Source organism: Aplidium turbinatum, chromosome 11 (assembly GCF_918807975.1).
Source record: "Aplidium turbinatum chromosome 11, kaAplTurb1.1, whole genome shotgun sequence".
NCBI classification, from domain to species: Eukaryota; Metazoa; Chordata; class Ascidiacea; order Aplousobranchia; family Polyclinidae; genus Aplidium; species Aplidium turbinatum.
Window position 1 is genome coordinate 19,321,386 of NC_137482.1, and position 22,624 is coordinate 19,344,009.

At 39.7% G+C, this 22,624-nt stretch overlaps 1 protein-coding gene across 3 annotated transcripts; it reads left to right on the top strand.

Moving 5' to 3' along the window:
* The first annotated feature begins 12,465 nt into the window (after nt 1-12,465).
* On the top strand, nt 12,466-19,820 carry LOC145779897 (CCR4-NOT transcription complex subunit 3-like). Of its 3 annotated transcripts, none has more exons than XM_082591570.1 (4): nt 12,466-12,587; nt 14,092-14,140; nt 14,873-15,001; nt 16,684-19,820. In XM_082591570.1, the coding sequence occupies exons 3-4, from the start codon at nt 14,980-14,982 to the stop codon at nt 18,795-18,797; spliced, it is 2,136 nt and encodes a 711-aa protein (XP_082447696.1). In that variant the 5' UTR covers nt 12,466-12,587; nt 14,092-14,140; nt 14,873-14,979; the 3' UTR covers nt 18,798-19,820. The 3 variants fall into 3 exon arrangements, with proteins under 3 accessions (XP_082447696.1, XP_082447697.1, XP_082447698.1); XM_082591571.1 differs by having other exon boundaries at nt 14,914-15,001; XM_082591572.1 differs by lacking the exon at nt 14,873-15,001.
* The last annotated feature ends 2,804 nt before the right edge of the window (nt 19,821-22,624 follow it).

Below are 22,624 nucleotides of genomic sequence, written 5' to 3' on the forward strand. Positions count from 1 at the left end.
CGATGAATTCAAAGCAGACTTTTTCTCCTAATTTACAAGTAACAAGGAAATGTCCAACATGAGAGTGACAATATAGCCTATACAATATACATTGGTTAAAATTATTTGCAGTATCATATATAAGCACTGTTTTGTAAATAGTTACCAGTTTTAACAAATTAGATAGGCTATTAATAGGCCTAACCCGAAACATTAAAAGATTAATTAATCAGTATATACATACTTAACTTTAGGATGTCTTCTGAAGATTTGATTATGTGTGTCTGTGAATAAATAAATACAAAACTGTTGCCATTGATTGTCCAGACATTTCTTTTCCCAAATTGGTGTTTTGCATCATTGACGAGTTGAACTCTGCGCTAAGTAGTGAGTTACTCAGTCAAGGCCATGGATGATCCAGCAAAGTTTTTCTTTTGCTGAAATACAATATTTCTTGTGGATTGTCTGACAAATTTTATTATGATGGGTTATTTCATTGGTCACAGCGGTAAACCATAATCTCTTCGTGGGAAAATTTTAACATAAAGTTCCCGAATCCGTTCGTCTGTATAAAATGACCGAAGAAACACACACTTGAACTTCTTTTCAAACAGTGTATTTCTGTAAAATTAGCCCGCGGCTATCGAAATGACTGGTGCAACGCCTTACACCTCTAAAAAACTGTCACTACGATACAGATTACTTGGATAAAAGACGGAGAATTTGTCCAGCTAGCAAGCACCAAATAAACCAGTTAAATGTGCGACCGACTTCCAACAAACAACTTCGAGAATGAATCAGAAAAATTTGTGATAACTCAAAGGCACGAGAGCAGTTCGTGTGACGCAATATTTCATGTCCAAACAGGTTTCAAACTGAAACAGGTTTAAACCGGTTTGACAGGTCTTACGGACGATGGTGCAATTTTGGCTCATGTTTTAGGAATTTCCATGACGTAATATTCAGTAGACCCGAACGGTTTCTACATGACGTTTGACCAGGCGAACAACCGTCTGGAACATAGCGGCCCCTAGTTATGACAGTCTGACATGGCATAACTAAAAAAGAATTGACGACAATTGTGAGCCAATGAATAAAAACACATGATACACAAATTGTTTGAATCACTCACGTTTAAGTTAATACGCAAATACAAAAGGCATGCAAAGAATGAACAGCAATAAGAATAAACACGACGATACATGAAATTGGTACCATAGGTAGTAGGTACACGCAAAAAATGACGCTATATACAGCAATGGTTGCGATAATAACCGACTGTTCTGGGCTCAGACAAGTGTCGGCCACCGCAGACAAAACCAGGCTCAAACCCTAACACTTAGGTGTTCTTTACGGGGGCGAGGCACGAAATATCCCTCAACACATAGTCTACTTTCACTTTCCCCGTACTCTCATCATAGTTGCAGACGGCAACTTTAGCTCTACGAACCACAGGCTTCCCTTTCCTAATTTGTGGAACTACCTCATGCACCCTCCCAAGTTGATACTTCCCACGTTTACCAATGTCTTGGAGAGAACCTACCACTACAAGTTGACCAGGCTCCAAATTCTCGGCCATTTTTAGCCATTTTTTCCGGCCCTGAAGACCTGGCAAGTAAAAATCGATCCATTTACTCCAAAACTGCTGAGAAAGTGACAAATTGAACCGATAATCCCTTCTTAATTGGTCACGATCATGTGGTTGCCCAACAGCACAGTATGGGTCTAAGTATGGGGTCAAAAGTGAGGCAGGGGTGATGACAGTAAAATCCCTAGGGTCGTCACTCAAAGGTACCAAAGGGCGTTCGTTCACGATCCGAACGGCACTGCCTGTGTACGTAAGCAGTTCAATAAAATTGGGCTTACGACTTGAAGAGTCCAAAATGTGAAAAAATGCAATTTTAAATTGTTTAACCATTGCCTCCCAGGCACCACCTTGCGCCGGAGCATACGGAGGTATAAATTCCCAGTTTATCTCTCTCTGTCTCAGGGCGTTGTAAAATTCAGCTGATTCTATCAACTCGGGTAACTTTATTTGAAAGAAGCATTTAGTCACATCAGCCATGAGACCAAATCTACCAAGCCGAAATCTAGCCAAGACATCTACCAGAGGGTTTAACAAGTCAGGACCCGAAAACATTACATCATTAACACAAGTTCCTCGAAATTCAGACTTGCCATCGTAAACAATGCGCTTTTTTAATTGTGACGTAACAAAGTATGGTAAATACCATTCAAATCCCTTGACATTTCCTGCTTCACCAGCACGCTCAATATAGCCATTTGATTTAAGATCTTTCATGGTGTCAGTAAGGAAATCACGAAGTTCAGGTTGTTTTAAAGCTTTCTTTCTTAAAGCAGCAGCTCTATCTGACGCCAACACAAAATTGTTAGGTAGATCAATATCTTCCTTCAACGGAACAGGTATCTCAAATCGACCATCTTTCAACTCAATATTCGGTTCGACAAGTTCTCTAGCCAAAATATCATTGCGAGACAATTCACAGGCTTCATTTTGCAAAGTCAAATCCTGAATGACTTTATTCAGGTCTGCTATTTCCATATCACGAGACTCAATTTTACGCTGAAAGCCAGAGATGACATCCGACTCTGAAGACGTCTGCACTCTGCACACTTTAGCAACGCTTTCCTCTAAGGGTGACTTACCACCACAAGCCAACCACCCGAGAGGAGTGAGTAAAGCATGCGGTTCACTACGATTTTCACCAACACGTTCTTCTTTTGCCCACATCAAATAAGCGTTGTCGTTGCCAATCAGTATATCTACAGTACTACAATCATTCAAATGAAACATATTCACGTCATGAAAATGACGGAAACCATTTAAATCTTGTTTATGCGGTAAAGTTTTAACATCGTCAGCCCAAGCTGGGTTAACCACCGAAGTTATATCACAAAACAGTTCATCTGTCTCTAACGACTGGATGTTGAGTTTGACAAGGTCAGCACAAGTAGCTTTCTGACCAGCCAGGGTATCCATTTTAAACGACGCTTTATCGTACGGTTTAAGATCAAGTTCACACACCAAGTCACTCGAAACAAACGTCAACTGCGAACCAGGATCATGCTGACAATACACCAACTTCGATTTGCCAGTCATTGGATTCAAAACACGAGCAGCAGTAACGCGGTTAAAGGCTGCTTTAACATTTCCAATCTTAACATTACGCACAGGAACTCTGGCACGAGCATCATCTTTCCCAACAGAATCCAGAGAATCATGTGACGTCACATAAAAATCATGCAGAAGAAAATAGTGTTTCCTATCGTTGTTAGGCCCACACTTACGACAGTTATTTGCATGAACGCAATCCCTAACCATATGCTGGCGCAAACAATTCAAGCATTTGCCAGCTTTCACAATGACATCTCTCCGATCTTTAGGTGTCAAGCGCAAAAATTCTTTACAATTAGACAAAAAATGATATTCAACTTGACCACGTGACGAACAACAAATGCATGCCGGTAGGTTTTTACGTCTAGCTTCACCACCGCGCGGTGCGCCAACAACAGTCGAGTACTGCGAACTCCCTGACATCACATCATCATGGGGTTTTACGGACGTCTGCCTAACCGGACATGAAGGCAATTTTCCTTTGCCAAACTTTTTAAATTGCTGCGACTCACCAGAATCGCCCATTAGCATAATGCTAAAATCAGTCGACTTACGCGTTTCCTCCCGTACTACAAATTCAAACAAACTCTGAAAAGTAGGCTCATTAGTGCCACCATACTGATCACCTAAAAAGTCAAGATAACGCTGCTTAGCGTCAAACGGGAGTCGCTTAGCCAAATCCAAAACAAAACGTCCTTCCAATTTGTCACGCTGACCATAAGCTTGCGCGTAAAGCAAACACTGCGATAATTCATCTTTAAACTCTTTCAGATCACTGGAAGAGGTCGAAGTCAATTTGCTACCATAGCGATACTTTCTAATTTCCGGTTCTGCAAAAAGACCTCCACGAACCCCAAAACGCTGGGACAAGCGAGCTAACGACATTTCTATCCTGTCTTCCTCTGACAAGCCAGGGGTGTCAGAAACCAAATTAGCAATCGTTTGCGCAGCTGTTCTAACACAAGCTGCTTGTAACAAAGTCAAACAAGTCCCCTTAAAGGGCGAAGCTGCCATTAAGGCCGTAACACGACTTTTAAAGAAGATAAATGGCATATTATTACCATCGTAACCAATCAAGGCCGCCTTATCGAAAAACGTCCTACTATTTTGGTATTCAAAAAAGCAATCCTGCTGTTGAGAACTCGATTTAGCGGGAGAAGACAAGCTATATCCCTTAAGGGGCTGAGTGGGCTCAGTCACATGCACAGCCCGATCAGACGCGATACGCCTCTCACAACCACCCAAATTACGTGTAGCTGGGCGATCAAAACCTAGCGGCGCAGAGAACTGTGAAGGGGGCAAAGCATTACTACTAATGGCGGCCCCGTGACCTGTACGCTCTGGGGGAGGAGTTCGGTTGTAATTCGCAGACCTTGGCTCTACAGCATTCGGAAGACCCTTAGCCGCGGCCCCGAGACCTCCTGAAACAGCTGGAAAACGTGTGGATTGCCCTGGTCCACTCACAGGTTGAACGGGCGTTTGGAAAAGGTTATGTAAATTAAACTGCGATTGATGTTCATTTCTGGAATGCCTAGAAGAGCCCTTCTTAGAGCTACGCCGAGAGCCCACCTCTGATCGATATTCAGCTAAAACTACCTCTTTACGTTGTTCAGCCCTCAACTGAGCGTCTTTGAGTGCGAACTCAGCAGCTCTCGCTTCGGCTCTCGCGGCGGCCTCAGCTGCTCTCGCTTCGGCCTCAGCTCTCGCGGCAGCCTCAGCTCGAATGGCCTCAGCTCTCGCGGCAGCCTCAGCAGCTCTCGCTTCGGCCTCAGCTTGTATCTGGAGCTCCTCTCGTCTTAGCTGCAGGTTAATTTGTGCCACTATCCGAGACGAAGTCATAGACATCCTAGTGCTTACATTTGAGGCGCTATCCTCAGGGTGTATGTCAGCATCCAACATATCTGAGAACTCACTTTCTTTTTGTTCAAAGTTATTTTTTAACGAGTTAAATTCGGGGTCTACCCTATCACGAAGTTCTGCCAAGATCGCAGAGTTAAAGATTTTAGTCAAAAGAGCATGGAAATGCCGTAATTCCTCTTCTAAAGTAGATAACTTAGATCTAAAAATTAACAGTTCCTGCTTATCACTCAAAGAATCTAGGGCTACAGAAAGTTTCCCAATTTGAGTCAAAATATCCCGTCTAAGATGCCGGGCCTCTCGAACTGACTTAGCCTCATCGTTATTGGGTCCCTCCCCAGAATGGCCTGCCCGACCGCAAAGAACATCATCAGGCTTAAACTCAGTCGAGTCTACGGCGGTTGAGTCCTTGTCGCCACCGAGTGTAGACATATTAAATGTTGGGGCTAAATTTAACAATTAAAAAAAATTAAGTTACACAAACACACAAAATTATTAGGCTACAGTAGTTATAAAAAACTTAACTGCAAAGACCGTAAAAATACAAAAAAGAATTTAAATGCACGATACCGTAGCTGTACGAGTATGAAGTCATAAAGTCCACAAAACTTGCTTGGATTCTTCCACTTGAATCTACAAGCACAGATGAATTGTCTTTTAATCTTCTTTCTTGTCAATGAATGTCAAAGTTATTTTTCTTCAGTACCAAACTGAGAAGAAATGTCTTTACTTTTCTTTGCTTCTGTAAGAGTGTAGACTACCAACCAACAAATCTTCTTTTATTATTTCTTGTACTTCTAATTAGTTCTTCTGCACTAGCTGACAACAAACACGTCGTTTATTTTTATGCCTTCAAGTGCTTCTTGGCCTACCAGCTAACAAAAATCGTCGTTTATTTTTCTTGCTTTAATTTCTTCTTGACCTACCAACTGACAAGAACTCGTCTTTTATTTTTTATGTGCTTCTAGTGCTTCTTGGCCCACCAGCTAACAAGAACTCGTCTTTTATTTTTTTATGGTCACAGCGGTAAACCATAATCTCTTCGTGGGAAAATTTTAACATAAAGTTCCCGAATCCGTTCGTCTGTATAAAATGACCGAAGAAACACACACTTGAACTTCTTTTCAAACAGTGTATTTCTGTAAAATTAGCCCGCGGCTATCGAAATGACTGGTGCAACGCCTTACACCTCTAAAAAACTGTCACTACGATACAGATGATTTGGATAAAAGACGGAGAATTTGTCCAGCTAGCAAGCACCAAATAAACCAGTTAAATGTGCGACCGACTTCCAACAAACAACTTCGAGAATGAATCAGAAAAATTTGTGATAACTCAAAGCAGGGTTGCCAGATTAGTTGTAGCCTTCCCTTCCAGATTGCATGTCAGTTTGATTCTAAATTATTCTAAATTTATTCTAGACATTTCATTTTAAGTCTAAAACAAAATACCATTAAATATGCAGTGAATGTTGTAAATATGATATAACTTACAATAAGTAGTGGTGAGAATCTTCATGTTGAAATGAAAATATCCCTACGATAAGATGATGCCAGCAAATTTTTTATCAAGTTTGTAGCCTTTGTTCACCCCAATTTTATGTCTGTGCCTGCGTGCTTGTTGAAAAAGTTTGTCAAATGGTTGGCAGTGTAAACGATGTATGCTAACAAATGAACACAGCAAGTGAAAGAGCAACTGTTTTTTTCTTTATATCATTAGAATTCGTGAAAAATGTACGTAGGGTTGCCTCCTGCTGTTAAGCCTTGCCCAGTTTTGCCTGTTTGTGTAAGAGCTACCTTTAATAAGTTAATTGCTGTACATCTGCTAAAAATATCATACCGTACATACAAATATTAGCCTACCCTAAAAGTGTTTCCAGAAAGCACTATAATCCATTATTTGAGTGTAATTTTGCAAAAATTTTCCAGGGGGCATGCCCTCGGACCCCCTAGAATACGCGTGTCTTCGAAATGTTCTTACTCCCCATGAGTTTTATTGCTTCCCTTCAATCCCTTGCTCAACCCACCAGGATACGCCACTCCGTAGAGCCATATTCTTCCTACAATAAACTTCACATACGCTTGGATTTTTGAACTTCTTATCTAACTTCTTCGATGCAACAAAATATGAAAATCAATAAATACCGTACCGGTAGGCTACTTAACAATAACTACGGTACCGGTACTGTATTCTGTAACAACCTAAAAACATAACAGATTAAAAGTAAACTTAACATACATGGAAATATAACCCAGTGTTAAGTGTGCGGAAAGTCCTGTCAGCTAACTAGGTTGCGCACACTTCTCACAGACAGGCTTTCGCGCCAGAGAGCGTGCAATTCAGCAACAAAGTTTCAAAGAAAGAGACGGAACTAGGACAGAAAGTTACGCGCACGCGTTGCAGCTACTAAATGCAATGAAAAAAAGACAATTACCGAAACAATCTAGACTTGTCTAAACAATCCCAATTTGCTTCTAAAAATTATTCCAGATTCCAGACATTTTTTTTCTCTACTAGACAGTTCGTTTTGATTCCAGATCTGGAATCAATTATTCCAATCTGACAACCCTGACTCAAAGACACGCCAGCAGTAGCGCGACGCAACATTTCATGTTTAAACCGGTTTAAACCGGTTTGACAGGTCTTACGGACGATGGTGCAATTTTGGCTCATGTTTTAGGAATTTCCATGACGTAATATTCAGTAGACCCGAACGGTTTCTACATGACGTTTGACCAGGCGAACAACCGTCTGGAACATTCATCACTATGAATAACAAATAAACAAAAGACAAAAAGTTCCTACAGTGGATGCTGCACATGCGCTATAACTACTACTAGGGTGGATACAACTTAGGTAAACAGTGTGATAAACTACAAAACATAAGTTACTTACAAATAAACTGCTCCATATCAACTGGAACCAAGCTTATTTATAGACAAAATCCATTCTTCTTGTTTTCTTTTGAGCAAAAAGGTAAATGACTTTGTCGTTAATGTCTGGGAGATGAAAACATTTTCCTCCGTTGAAATGACGGCAAGAGCATTTAGCGATTAGAGCCTTTCTTGATTGATGGTACTCCTCAGAAAAGTTTTGATTCTTTTTAATGTTGAAAAGCAGCGTTCAGGCTCTGCTGTGGTCATAGGAATGGTCAGGGGGAATTTTACCAGTTTGGAAATTTCACTGAGAGCATCATTTAAATTACTTTTCTGAATAAATGTCAACAATTCAAATAACGCGGAATATTCATGCATGTCCGACCTGCTGCACAATACTGCAAGTTCAGTTTCAAACTTTTCTTTTTCTATGATGATGATGGGATATGCTTCAACAGTTACTGCCACCTCATGTATGGGCAGTTTATTCTTAAAGCTATTGAAGCTTCTCTTGTTGAACAATTTTGCAGCTACTAATTGTTTGGTGAAGGAATATCTAGCCATTATGTCAACGCATATGCAGTCACACACCTCCTTCGCTTCAGCCATAAGTGTTTTTGAAGAATTCTCACAGTACTTTTGAGTTTCTTATCACAGAAATTGCACTTTTGAAATTGCTTATATATTCATGTACTTTCAACACACCAATATCTCGAGATTGCATTTGGTTGAAAATCGCTTCAACATGAGGCAGATTTGATGAAACAGCTGCAACCAACAGAGCAATTTTTCGTTGGTAAGTTAATGCAAAATACCTGTTGCTTCTGAAATGGTATGATCAGTGGTTGATGTAGACTGTATATATTTCATCAAGGCAGAATTTTAAGGGTTCCAAATGTTCATGAACTTTATTAACTGTTCTTATATGAAAGTTCACATTGACAGCACCACGTTGCAGCCTCCCATGTCATAACCTATCCTTCTACCAGTCTACAACTTGCTGCACAAGTAGACTAGCACTTATAAACCATCAACACACAACCTGAAAATAACAATGCGATGTGGAATTAATGTAAATATGGCAGACCCTGCTCAGCAAAATGCTGATAAAAAATCTAGCCAATTAAGAAGTTGCGTTGTTCTTACAGTTACACCCCTAGATTTTTGACCTTAACTTATTATCACAAATAAACAATGAACCTAGCTTAAATTTAATTAAGTAAAAACGATAATGATAACCTAGTCTAAGCTTTATCTTTTAGTAAAGAAAGCAAAGCACATTAGTCTAACAATGTAACAGCATCAATCGCAGCCACCTAACATTGTGCTTGAAAACGATGAAGTGTACTTGCAACAATAGCTAGCCTGACAGGCAACTGCAAAATTTGCAGTTCGGAATTGTGCAGTTTTAAAGCAACCTCAGCCAAATTATGACGTCACCATTCCTGTTAGTTCTTCTTTTATAAGATCGCAACTGCAGAGCTTGCAGTTCAGAGCTTCCAAATATAAAACTTAAAAAATCATAATAATTTTTGAAATTCAGAAATTATGAAACTTCTAGTCCGTAGGATCTATAGAGAAAATAAAAAAAAACGTAAAATTAATAAAAAAAATAAATTCTGAAATGTGCAGGGGGTGCTGCAGTTCTGCAGTTTCTATAGACGAGCCGCCACTGCTTATTAGCATGTTTTTGAAATGCAATACTTGAGTCTTCGAAAAAGTTAGTAAAATAAAAAAAATTAGATTTAAAAAAAACCTGCTCAACTTGCCCCGGTCTCCCCTACATCCATAAATGTAGAACAAGCCAACACCAGCTTGCACATTTTATCGCTCCTAAAATCATCGTTTTGTGCTTTGGTAACTTCCTTCTGTTCAGCAAACCATTCGATTTTACCTTTGAGATGCACTGCAGCGATATTCGTAATAGGAACTGTTGGCAGCATATGATGTGAAAGGATATCGCTGAGTGTTGGCTTTTCAATAGCCTACTTCTGATTTTGTTGAGCAAGGCACCGTCTTGCATCATTGCCGGACCTTTCGTCCTTCCTTCAATCAATGATATCACATGGGTGATGTAAATTTCATTTACATGAAACAAGCATTCTAAAGTGTGCATGGAGTGTTCCATGTTTTCATCAAAGAAATCTTTCAAACGTTTGTTAACGCCCTACTTTTTACCAGTATTGACCCCCGTAGTATCTGCCATCACTGAATAAATATTAGGCAAAATACTTTCGCAAGCATCTTGTGTGATGGTATTGTACAAAATTTCACTGTTGTGACAGATGTACCGGAGGAAAAAGATTTAACTGCGATCAATGCTTCTGCCTTGCTACGCTTCTCATCGATAAACTGGCTAAGAAAAACATATCGATCCGATCGGTTAACCACACGACCATCGCAGCAAAGTTGCAAAGATTTGCATGCACATAGCTGCACTTCAACTTTCTGCAATGCCATCACGCGAACTTTTTCACGTTGACGGAATATCGTCGATGGTGAAGCAGCGATTTCAGCACCTCCACAGCACAAGATTTGATCGGATTGCTGATGATGCTTGTCATTGGGCGGTCTGCGAGAATGCAACTTTCATTACTCACTTTCAGAGTCTTGAGTTTTGCGTACTGGCTCCCACCTGTGATCGGTTTTAGCAAAAAAGTTGAATCAGTTTCGTCTTCGTCGGAACTTTCCAAGTTAGCCAAATGGGTCTCACTCTCAACTTCCATTATTTTTCGTTTTTTTTAGCTTTGTAGCAGTAATGCAACTAATGCATGGTAAATTTGCAGCAACAGCTCTACTGGCGGAAGCAGAACTAGAGGGTGAATCAGTATCCACTTCTTTCCTCATTCTTTTAGCTTTTTCCATCGCTCGTTTTGAAAATTTATTATCCAGACTCCATCCTATCATCATCTTTCTATCACTTCTCTGATCTAACAAAAATTCAACCTCTATCGCTGGAGTACGATCTTCAATGCACATGTGCACAGAACTTTGCCTTTGTGGAATGTCAATTCCTGCTAATGACTGCATTTGCAAATATCGAATAACTTGCTTAGCCATTCTTCTTCATGACTGCTGGTTTTCTTTTTTCCCCTCTACCATGTTCCGTTACCGAGTTACGGGAAATCCCCTATTTTTCGCCCCCCCCCCCATTAGTTTCGGTACACGACAACTGGGCAAGACAAAGTGGGCGATACCCACTTGGGCGAGACCAGGTGGGCGACGAGCCAAGTTGGCGACGGACCAAGTGGGCGACGAGTCAAGTGGGCGACGAGCCAAGTGGGCGACGGACCAAGTGGGCGACGGCCAAAGTGGGCGACGGTAGCGAGAGTTTAGTGGTGGTGACATATATAATTTATCTAGTTGCTTTGCGGCGTCACGGTTTATCGTGAAACTTAAGAGAAACCTCTCAGAAAAGAGACAAACGAATGGCCAAAGAGTGGTTGAAGTCATGGAAGCTTGTCAGTCGTTATAAAGTCATATTTTTTGTTTTAGATCATAAAACATGACTTTTTATTTTTACTTTAAAATTGATTTGTGGAAGGGAGGCAATGAGAGTTCTCACGCTGAGTTTCACGAAGCATTGGAAGCAACATTTTCATTATTTTTTGTAGCCTAGTAATAGCGCTTGCTGTTTGATGTTAATTTGCATTGTGGCATCATCTTGACACATTATTTCGCAACACACAATCCAGTCTCTGAATATTATAAACACTTGCGGTAGGTCACTAGGTCAGCCAGTGCTGAGATCTTAACTACTAAGTAGCTGATTTGGTAGGTACATGCATTAGACATTTGAATTTTTGTATTGATTTTCAAGAGAAACAGAAGTTTTTGTTAGTTGTTCGAGTGTGTTATTGTTCAAAATACATGTAAAAACTTACATACGAATCATTAACTACGGAGATTAGCATAAATTTAACCAAAACATAAAATTTAACCATAAATTTAACAACGCAGATCACTCAATCAAAACATGACAATAAACTGAAAATTCCAACAGGGAAGGCCACAAAATAAGAAATCAGTTGTTTTTCTATCTTAACTTTTTAAAATAAGTTTATGTAGTATATATATGCAGCCAGTGGCGTAGCCAAGGGGGGGGGGTTTTGGGGGTTACAACCCCCCCTTTGGCACGCGTGTCACGTCACGATATTGAGATGATGCTTTCAGTCTAAAAAAAATTGCCTAATTTTAAACAAAATTGCATTAAAAGAGTGAGTTTTGCCAATACCAAACATCTCAGCCAAGAATTAGCAACAAGAAAACATAGAGACTTAGCTTTATTTCCGAAAAATGCCGAAGAAAACATGATCTTATCCTTTTGCTATGCCACCGGACAGCACCATTTTACAGGAATATTCGTACTCACATTTTTGTTGAAAATGCTCTCAGAATGCACCAAATTCAAAGTAATTTTTCAAAATTTTCTGGGGGAGGCCCCCCAGACCCCCGCCGCTGGGTGGTCAAACCCCCCCCTTTCAAAATTCCTGGCTACGCTACTGTATGTAGCATCCCTGATATGTAGGCCTAAATGAAGTAGAAACGCGGTGGAGGGATTTGAGCGACAGCATTTGTAAAATTAATCCGTCGGCGCCTGGCAACACTTACACTGATTTATAGTTGTTGGAAGTTTGTAAATAAAAAGCTGAAGATTAGGAACACATTCGAAAGTCGAAACTCAAAACTGTTCATTTGTGTTGATGAGTTCAATGCCTTGTTGGGAGTGAAGCCAAAATGTGAGTTATCTAGACATTTAAAAAATTATTTGTTTATGCTTATAAATACAAAAACCATGATAAAAGGTAGATGCCAGTCCTGTAGAGCAGTGCTTCCCTAACTGTGCCGTGGCACCCTAGTGTGCAATAGGAGGGTCACAATTATGCCTCGAAAGATGGGTGATTTGAATGTTGCAGCCATAGCGCAATACTGCAAAATGTTAAATTTGTGTAGAAGAGAACATTTGCTTTTTACAGTAGGCTGCTATGAATTATCGACAGCTATAAACCTGCGTACCGTAAATTGCTTGATCATTAAATGTTTGCAAAAGGAGGTGTAATTATTATTTATAGGCCTAATGCAAATTCACGTGGACACAAGTTTCTACCCTGCCATGACTGCTCACATTGCAGTTTAAATGATTTTACTTTCATAGGTAGACCTACATTGTTAAGGATGCAACCTAGTTCGTACCCTGAAAAGATCAAGAGAAAAAATTAAAAAAGTCGAAGTCGCTGATCGCAGTTTCCGCTAACCGTAACCCTCACCCTAACGCTAACCCTCGCTGATTGCAGTTTCCGCAAACATTTTTCTGCATATTTCGTTAACCCTAACTCTAACCATAGACTAATCTATGCTCTAACCCTCGCTGATCGCAGTTTTTGCAAACTATTTTCTGTAGTTTCCGCTAAGTGCAGTTTCCGTTAACCCTTACCCTAACCTTAGAATAATCTGCTCTAACCCTCGCTGATTGCAGTTTCCGCAAACATTTTTCCGCGGTTTCCGCTAACCTTTACCCTAACTCTAACCATGGAGTAATCTATGCTCTCTAACCCTAACCCTCGCTGATCGCAGTTTCTGCAAATATTTTTCTGCAGTTTCCGCTATCCGCAGTTTCCGCTAACCCTAACCCTCAAGTTGTTTGCAGAAACTCCAATCAGCAACTTCGGCTTTGTGCTATTAAACTGCGATCAGCGACAGGCTTTTTTAAATTTTTTCTCTCGATATTTTCAGGGTACAAACTGAGGGTACAAACTGTTCAGGGTACGAACTAGGTTGCACCCCATTGTTAAAACACAGCTTAATTGTAACTTCTTTCAAGTATAGTTGGTTCAACATAGCAGCTTTGACCAAACTGTTGGTGAAGTCAGCTGCCTCCCAAAATAATAAATTTTGTCAGTTAAAATGGCAAGGACTCCCATCAATCTCGCCAGTCATACCAAAATGCAGTGTTCAACAGGTCGAATTTGTAATTGCTCTTATCAACTTATTGCAGTCTGCCAATTCGGTGCACACAGCTTGTGTGGCCTACTATGCTGCTATAGCACATATCTTTGTCTCTGTAAAACAAACTTTGTCTGACACATACCTGAGATGGCCTTGAATATTAGTCGTTGGTTTGTCAACATGTTTTCACCTTATCGCATGTCAGCACTTTTATTATTCTTGACTTTGTCTTGTTGAAGACTGAAGTCTTACTTATAATGTATATATATATATATATAATTACTTATTTTTTTTCAGATACGATATATATATACTTAAAACTGGCTGGAATAAAATATCTTTCTCAGTAAGTACATTTAACTTTGCAATTTATTTTAAATTATCATTTTGCTGATATCTATTGATGTTCAACTTTTCATAGCAGTAGAAAAACAAAAACATTGACGGTCACTTCTCATTCAAAATTGCTAAGAAATGGATAAAATGACCCAATTTCTCAAATTTTGTGTAATTTTACTTAATTGTGTACGTGTATGTGCATTGTGCACTTTTCCACTGTCCAGCACCAAAAACAGTTCTTAAGCCTGTGCATAGTTTTATAAGTGGCTCTCAAGTGATTGTATCATAGATTTCAACTTTTTAATGCATGCATTTTCATTAAAGCTTTATTACTATTAATGTTGTTTGTTCATATCTTGCTATTTTTACATCTTTTGTGTAATGATGGAATATTGAAAAGGTTTCTAAAAATAGCCAAGGAAGTTATCATGGATTGAAAAGGCATGATGTTGATGCTCAACTGTATGTACGTGATAAAAATGCAATTTTACATTAAAAGGTATTATATATTTTTTTTTTTCAACTCAACGTTTTTATCTTGAAGAAATGTGTTTGTACAAATTATTTCATCAAAGCAAATTTTACCTTATGAAATGTTTTGAGCATTACAACTGTAATTCAACAACAGATAAAATGTGACAACATGTATATACAATCTTTGCATTGAGTAGCCTATTCGGATATGAAAAGGTTTCTCCCAGTTGGACAGTTTACCAGTTTAATGAGTTTATGTTTGAAGGATGATCAATTGTTCATGCCAGTTGAAACTTTTGGTTGTAGATCAGGCAGTCTCGTTAGATTGGCAATGTTTTGCATGCCTAAAATGCGACATCTAGTTCACGGTAAATGAGAGAACTTATACTCAACGGTAAGGATAAGAAAGTGTTTAGAATTTTCGCTACCGTCTTCTTAGTTCATCTGTGAGTTTGTTTCACCAGCTTTTATATTTAGCAGAACTGGAATTTAGTTTAAGATAGTATATATAGGTAATTAGGTATAGCATCTGGCTCAATGCCTGGAACTATTAAACATCTACCTGTTAGTTTTGGGTCTGTACGGTACCTGCTTTGTTTTATATATTTCTTTCCAATACCATACTTCTAAAGACAGTTCAGCATGGGAGTGACAAAAACTTTTTAGTTTAGTTGTTCATTTTCTGGCTAGACGTTTGGAAGCAATTTCGAATGATTGTGATTTTCATATCTATCAGGTTTAAGCCTATTAATATGTTATATCTCCAAGGAAAGTGCACCGCCAAGTAGGCTATTTTCTTAGATCCCAGCTTGTTGCAATGCGCACTGGAACTGACGGTACATAATGTAATTTAAGATTACTGTAGGGGCAGTTAAGGTATCTTAAATTATATCAATGAATGAGATATAATTATATATTAACATCTCAGTGCACTTTAATTTAGTAAAAAAAATGTAGGTATATGGCCCGCAAGAAACAGTTTAAAAAAAATGCGGTTTTATTTTCAACTACCCTTTTATTATCAACCATCTGACAAGAGCTACAAATACCTTCACCAGCTTGCATTACATATATGCGGATGCCGACAAACTGTCATTCCAACTAGAAGTTCTAAACAGTAGCAATATATTTCAGGTTCAGGTGGTAATAGTTTGGTAGGAATAGTTGTGCTTTAGCTACAGGCATGATTTTCTCATTCAAGCAGCACCTGAAATTTAAAAACTGGTAATTATGACAAAGTTTTATGACTTGCTACAGACGAAACAACAGTAGAACAAAGATCATATAGAAATGGCAGCTTTAAAGCAGCAGGCTGGAGATGAAGAATGGATGTCCTCCTGTTTAACCAACAAGAAATGTCATAGCTCGTCTTTTATTGTTTAAAGTTAGGTCTGTTAACAGAGTATATAACTCTAAAGTGCTTAAACTCATTGCTTAGTCTTATTATTTATAAATCAAGCGATAAAAATAACAACCAAGTTCAAGAGCAATTCAACCACTTTTGATTGGTTGAATTTGATTGCCATAACAATAAGGTTCGATTCTCTTCAATAACAATGCAGTACGGTAACCATTTTGCTACATGAAAACTGATCATTTCATGTGAAAAAAGACACTTTGGCAGTCGGTTCTACACAGTACAACAGATACATATTTTATAAATTTGTACTTGTGATGTACGTACCTTCAAACTCATTGAGTATTGAATTCTACTGTATTCAATTGGCTTTTGTAATGCACTGTAATAACATTGGGACATACAATAGCAATATTTGGTAGTACAGTAGCTGTTTTTATACTTGACGGGTAATGACACCAGTTTAGTACACCAACAGCGATTCATGCCGTACGCACTGTAACTGCTGGCCCCTGTGATAACTATTCAGCATTACATAACTGTTTTAGCCAGGTGGGCGTTAACGCACTGATTTTACTCACGCGATGTCAACCACCAGTACACTAGTAGCAAAGGCATGTTTTTTCTCTTTATGGAAACAAAATAATCAGCCAATTGTTTTTCTGTATAGTTTAGTTATTGTTGACTTTTCTGAGAAATACTTTTATTTGTGCGAGCAGATTCAATCATCGAGATGGCGGACAAAAGAAAATTGCAAGCAGAGATAGATCGCTGTCTCAAGAAAGTCCAGGAAGGGTGTGAAGCATTTGAGGATACGTGGCAAAAGCTACACAGTGCGAACAATAGCAATCAAAAAGACAAACACGAAAACGATCTGAAGAAGGAGATAAAGAAGTTGCAGCGCTTGCGTGATCAGATCAAGACTTGGGTCGGTTCGAACGATGTCAAAGATAAGAAAGTTTTATTGGAAAATCGGAAACGCATTGAAAGAGATATGGAACGCTTTAAAATGGTGGAACGAGAAACTAAGACCAAAGCTTATTCCAAAGAAGGGCTTGGGTCAGTTGCAAAAGTGGATCCAGCTCAGAAAGTCAAAGACGAAACCCGGCACTGGTTGCAACTCACGATTGATACCCTCGATCGGCAGGTTGATACCTTTGAAAGCGAAATTGAATCGTTCAGTTCCAATTCGAGAAAAAAGAAAATCGACCGGGATAAGCAAGAAAGGATTGACAAAGTGAAGTCGCGCCTCGATAAGCATTGCTTCCATTTAACTCGTTTGGAAAGTCTCATGAGAAGTTTGGACAATCAAACCATAGCTCCAGATAAAATCAACATTATTCGCGACGATATTGAATATTACGTTGAAGCCTGCCAGGAGCCAGATTATGAGGACAACGAGTTTATATACGAAGATCTAGGATTGGATGACACTTCGTGTAGCAGCATCACGTCAATCCCAACTTCTCCTGAAGAAAAACAGTTTAATAGTTTTAAGAAGAGTGATGATGACACAAAAGTGTTTGATCAAATAGTTTTTTCGACGGCTGTGTCTTCCGCATCTTCCCATGTCAAGGAGGAAGAAGTTAAGAAACGGAAAAAATCCGACGAAATATCTCGAAAAAACAGCATCAACAATGCTCATCAGATCCCAACAACTAAACCCTTTCCTTCATCCTCTGCCACCACTCCACCTACAATATCAAGACAAAACTCAAAGGTGGCCTTCTCTTCACAAAACCAAGTCAATCCTGCGGTGACTCTAGAGCACAGCCAGACTGGAGGTGGATTTCCTGGAATACAAAGAGCCACTGAGTCGTTATTATTGACAAGCAGTGCTATGTCAATTCGAAATAGATCTTCTTCCTGGGTAACAACCGATTCGGTATCCCAGTCAGACTCCAATAACACGATGGAAATTCAGAATGCTGTTAATAGCATTGTGTCTAGTGTGGCTTCTCTTTCCATTACTATCAATCATGATGCAACCCCATCCTTTGAAACTGGTCACAAAGCGTCGTCAGAAGACATTGCTGAAGTTTTGACGCCTTCAACAACGCCAGCAGCTTTATCGACTGACAAGACTTCGAAACAAAGCAAATCTCCGCTTCCTTCAAACGGACCAAAGCCGCCAAGTGATAACGTGACGTTGCTGAAAACACTATCGGAAAAAACTGTTGCTACTTCCAGTTTAGAAGAGTCAACAGCAATCTTTTCCACGTGTTTACAAAGTACGAAGGAGAGTTTGTCGGTCTTGCCTGCTCAGACACGACCAGGTTTAACCACATTAGTGTCTCAGCATGGAAGTTCAGCTCAACCAACTTCAAAAGCGACAGGTGAAGCCCGAATTCAACCTTTGTTAGGTGTTGCTCCGCTTGGCCCTGTATTGCTGGATAAAGCTCAACGTTATAAACAAAACATGCTTGAAGCTTGCTGGAGGCACATGCCACAGCCCTCAGATTCGGAACGTGTACGTCATTATCTCCATCGTAACCCTTGCCAGACGCCGTCCTATTACCACCAAAGCCCTTTATCCCAACAGGACTCAATGGAGTTCTATCTCAAGCTGTCGACTGAAGCTTTGTTTTTTATTTTTTACTATATGGAAGCAACGAAGGCACAGTACATGGCGGCGAAGGCGCTGAAGAAGCAGTCGTGGCGTTTTCACACGAAGTACATGATGTGGTTTCAAAGGCACGACGAACCGAAAACAATTACTGATGAATACGAGATGGGCTCCTACATATACTTTGATTATGAAAAATGGGGGCAACGCAAAAAAGATGGATTTACGTTTGAATATCGGTTTTTGGAAGACCGAGAATTGCAGTAGATGGTAGCACGTATTTCACGTATCTCTTGTGCAATGTTTCAGCATTTACACAAGTGACCTTACTGTGACTTAATCGATATCATTTTTCAATGCTTTTTGATGATTCTGTGTTAAACGATGTTCAAGATGGCTTGAGCATGCCATTGTGGTTGGCTGCTGTATGCGCAATTGTATAAAAACATTAATTCGTATTTTCTCGATTTAAATTTTTTCTCACACCAAAGTATAATGCACTTTGTCTTAACTGTTGCCAGTCGCTAACTTTTCTGGTTGTACGTCGCTTGAACCTGTTGAAACGTTAATTACACGAAAACTATCAGGTTTCAAGTGATGTTTTTCAAAGCACGGCGTTATTGAAGCTGTGTTTAAACGGTGTGCTCAGGTTAATTCAAATGATCCTTTGTTGGTTTGTGATTTTATGAAATTGCATCTTGACTTAACTTGATATTGCTTAAGAGTTTGTGCTTTTGATCCGGTTCCATCACTTGTTAAACTGTTGGGCTGCTGTTCTTGCTGTAAAATCATAATCGTATGTCAGAGAACTAGAACCGGCTTAAATTTTAAATTCAATGCTTCTCTCAGTTGCTGCTTGTTGTTGCCAGTAGTTACGTGCATATTGCGTATACAAATATTTGGTAAACTGTCTCCGTGCGAGCACTTACTTCGATGAAAAATAGAAGTTCATAAATGCACACGATTAACGAAATTACTCGGTGTGGTCCTTTAAGAAAAATTTTAGTCACTGCAGCATAGGCTGTTCTAAATAAATTGTCTTTTGTCTTTATGAATTGTCATTATGAACCTCTTTGATCATTGATAATAATATAGAGCATATCCTGTTGTGCAATGTGCATGTGTAGCCTACATAAGTGACTTAAAAACAGCCTTTCAGTTTGGCTCAAATTTAAATTTTTCATTGATGGTTCCAGCCAATAGGGAAGCATGAAATATTGTGCGGTGGTCTGTTAACCCACATTTTTTTATTGCCGTAAGATGATGCTAGTGAGCAATAAATATTGACATCTTCCAGATTTTGGTCAATAAGTTGTTGAATGAGGTTATTATCCGGTGAACATGAAGTAAGGGAGTAATCATGTTTTATTTTACGCCCTTTGGAGTAGGCCTACTATCTAGCAGTTGTGCACAGTCGGATCCTTAGGGGTTGTTCAAATGTCATGCAATTGAGTGTACGAGCCAATTGAAGTCATAAGCTGTGACTTTATCTAAAACAGCAAAACAAAGGCGTAATTGTGATGCAGGGAGCGTTCTTCCTGGCTATCAGCTCAAGGCTGAGCACTTGTGGTATCAATTAGTGGTGCGATGTTGCCCAGCCTCATGGGCGAATTACGGTGTCTATCGCTGTCAATTCTTACTGCAATCGCCTGCCGAGAAACATATAAAAATGGCGTTATGTTATTCATTTGGTGACACTAAACGTTAATTTTTTTTAGTACAGTACGTTGCTCCACTCCACCTGTCTTGTTGAACTAGAGTACCAGACTACCGTTCCTTGGCTTTCCATTCCTTAGATTGCAGACTTGAGTATTTATCCGCTTAGCTATGCCTATTGGAGCGGACAAGCTAGGTTAATACAAGGAAATATTTTGCGTTTTTCTGAACTATCAAATACTGCTAGTAAGTAGCCTAGCCTGCGCAGCCTTATGCTGATAGCCAGGAAGAACGCTCCTTTCCACTTCAGACCTACTGCTGACACTCAGTCCGCCCCGGTAAATTAGTTGGTTAAGCGCCTGACTTCATCAACTGATAAGCTTTACAATTAAGCAACTCTGGTTCGACTCTCCAGGTGTGCGTTTGAGCAACTCATATCAAGGACAGCTCTCCATTTAGCGGCACCTAGTAGATGGAATAATTCACAGACAACAACAATCGGAAATTTCGCTCTGTCATAACTCGGTGACCGCTGACGGGCCTACGTCTTTGGTTCAATTTCTTCACAAGTAGGCCCATACAAAACTGCCAGAATCAAGCTCTCAGAAGCTATCTTAGCCCAATGATAAAGATTCCCACTGTCAATCAAGGTCATTTCATTCACTCTTATCCTTTGTCAGTTTTGCTTCTCTACAAAGGTAGCTTAGTTGTAATTTAACTATCTTTTTGTAGCAGAGGCTGTTCAATTGATTGTCGGAATCTTTATCTTCGGACTGAGAAAGCTTCTTGTAGTTTTCGCATAGTTAGGCAGTGACGTTGCCTAACTAGAAAGAAAACTTTAGCTTAGGGGGGCAAACGTCATAAATTATAATTGTATTAAAACGTCACATAACCTATTTAATATATTTAAACATATTTTTTGAGGGGCAAGATAAAACTTTTGGAAGGCAATTACCCTCCGTGGCCACATCCCTGCTTGTAGGAGGCTTTGAATAACTGACACACACCCGGACACCGAGATTGACAGAATAAAGTTTCCGCTTGTTGAAGAGGTGTATATAAAACTTCCCATCTACTTGGTGCCGCTAAATAGAAAGCAATTCTCAGATGCGTTGCATAAGCGTAACCCCAGAGTCGAACCAGCACTGCTTGATTTTGCAAGTTTCTTCATCAAGATTTTACTGGTAGTCGGCGCATAACCAACTGAGCTATCGGGACGGATCAACATCACAAGCCTTCGCCGACTCGAGAGAAACCCAGAACCACCATCTTGCGTTATTTTCACGAAACTTACACAGTCCATTAGATTAGCCTAAAAGACAGCAAAGTCCGTCATTTTTACATGGATTTAACGTCAGAATCAATTTCGGAATCAACGGGTTTACCTGTCCGGGGTAGGCCTACTCTTGTGAGAAGCTACCTACGCAAGTTAAGCTAACTTACATTGATTGGCCATGCTTTTGTAGGTTGCTGTGTGTAGGCCTAGTTTAGCCTACCCTGAAAATGCGTGTTAACATTTAAAAAAAAAGTGCAAATTCAAGAGCAAAAGAGGATATTAAATACATAAAGAATCCAAAACGTAGATACGGTACTAAAGTCATGTTCAGCAAATGCTTCGACAGCTAACCTATTTTCTTCTTTAATTCTACCTTAGGCCTATCTGTATTTTTTGATTAGATTGAATCGGCGTTCCAACTATTTAGCTCCAAAAAGGATTTATTGCTGGGACATCCTTTTAAATAGAGGTAGGCTACAAAATAATTTCAAAAAAAGCAAGACAAGAAAACTCGTGTCCAAACGAACTCGAGGTGTGTGCTTGAGCAACGCATTAGGCCTATAAGGAGTGCTCTCCATTCAGCGACATCTAATGGATGTAATAATTTCCCTTTAACAACACTTCAACTATCAGAAACTTCACTCTGTGACCGGACCTGCGACAGTGCTTCAAAGTCTTTATAAGTAGGCAAAACTACCAGGATTAAACTCACAAAAAAAGCTATCCCGGTCCGAGGATAAAGATTCAAACAGCCTAATCAAAGATAACTTAGTTATTTCCAATGCCCGTTGCCTGGCCCCATATTCCGCAGATCTTCAAACTAATAGCCTATCCTAGCCATGGCACATGAGTAGTCAACTCAGTTTAACTTTTACGGTATCGTTGGTGGTCATACTTATTGTCAATGGCAGGGCCGTAAGAGCACCGTCTCGGGCCTCCTCGAAGTCCATTCGTAAGCCCCTATGTTTAGTGATTGCTCTTAAAAATAGGACCAGAAAGCGTTTAATGCGGCAAACTCTTTCAATGTGGTATAAAATTTCACATTTAGGCTATCCAGTGGCGCGGGAACTATTTTTCTCTAGGGGGGAGGGGCTGAAGGTACCGTAGTGTTGTCAGCTTCTGAGGGGCTTTGCCGCCCAGACCCCCCTTATGTGGGAGAACA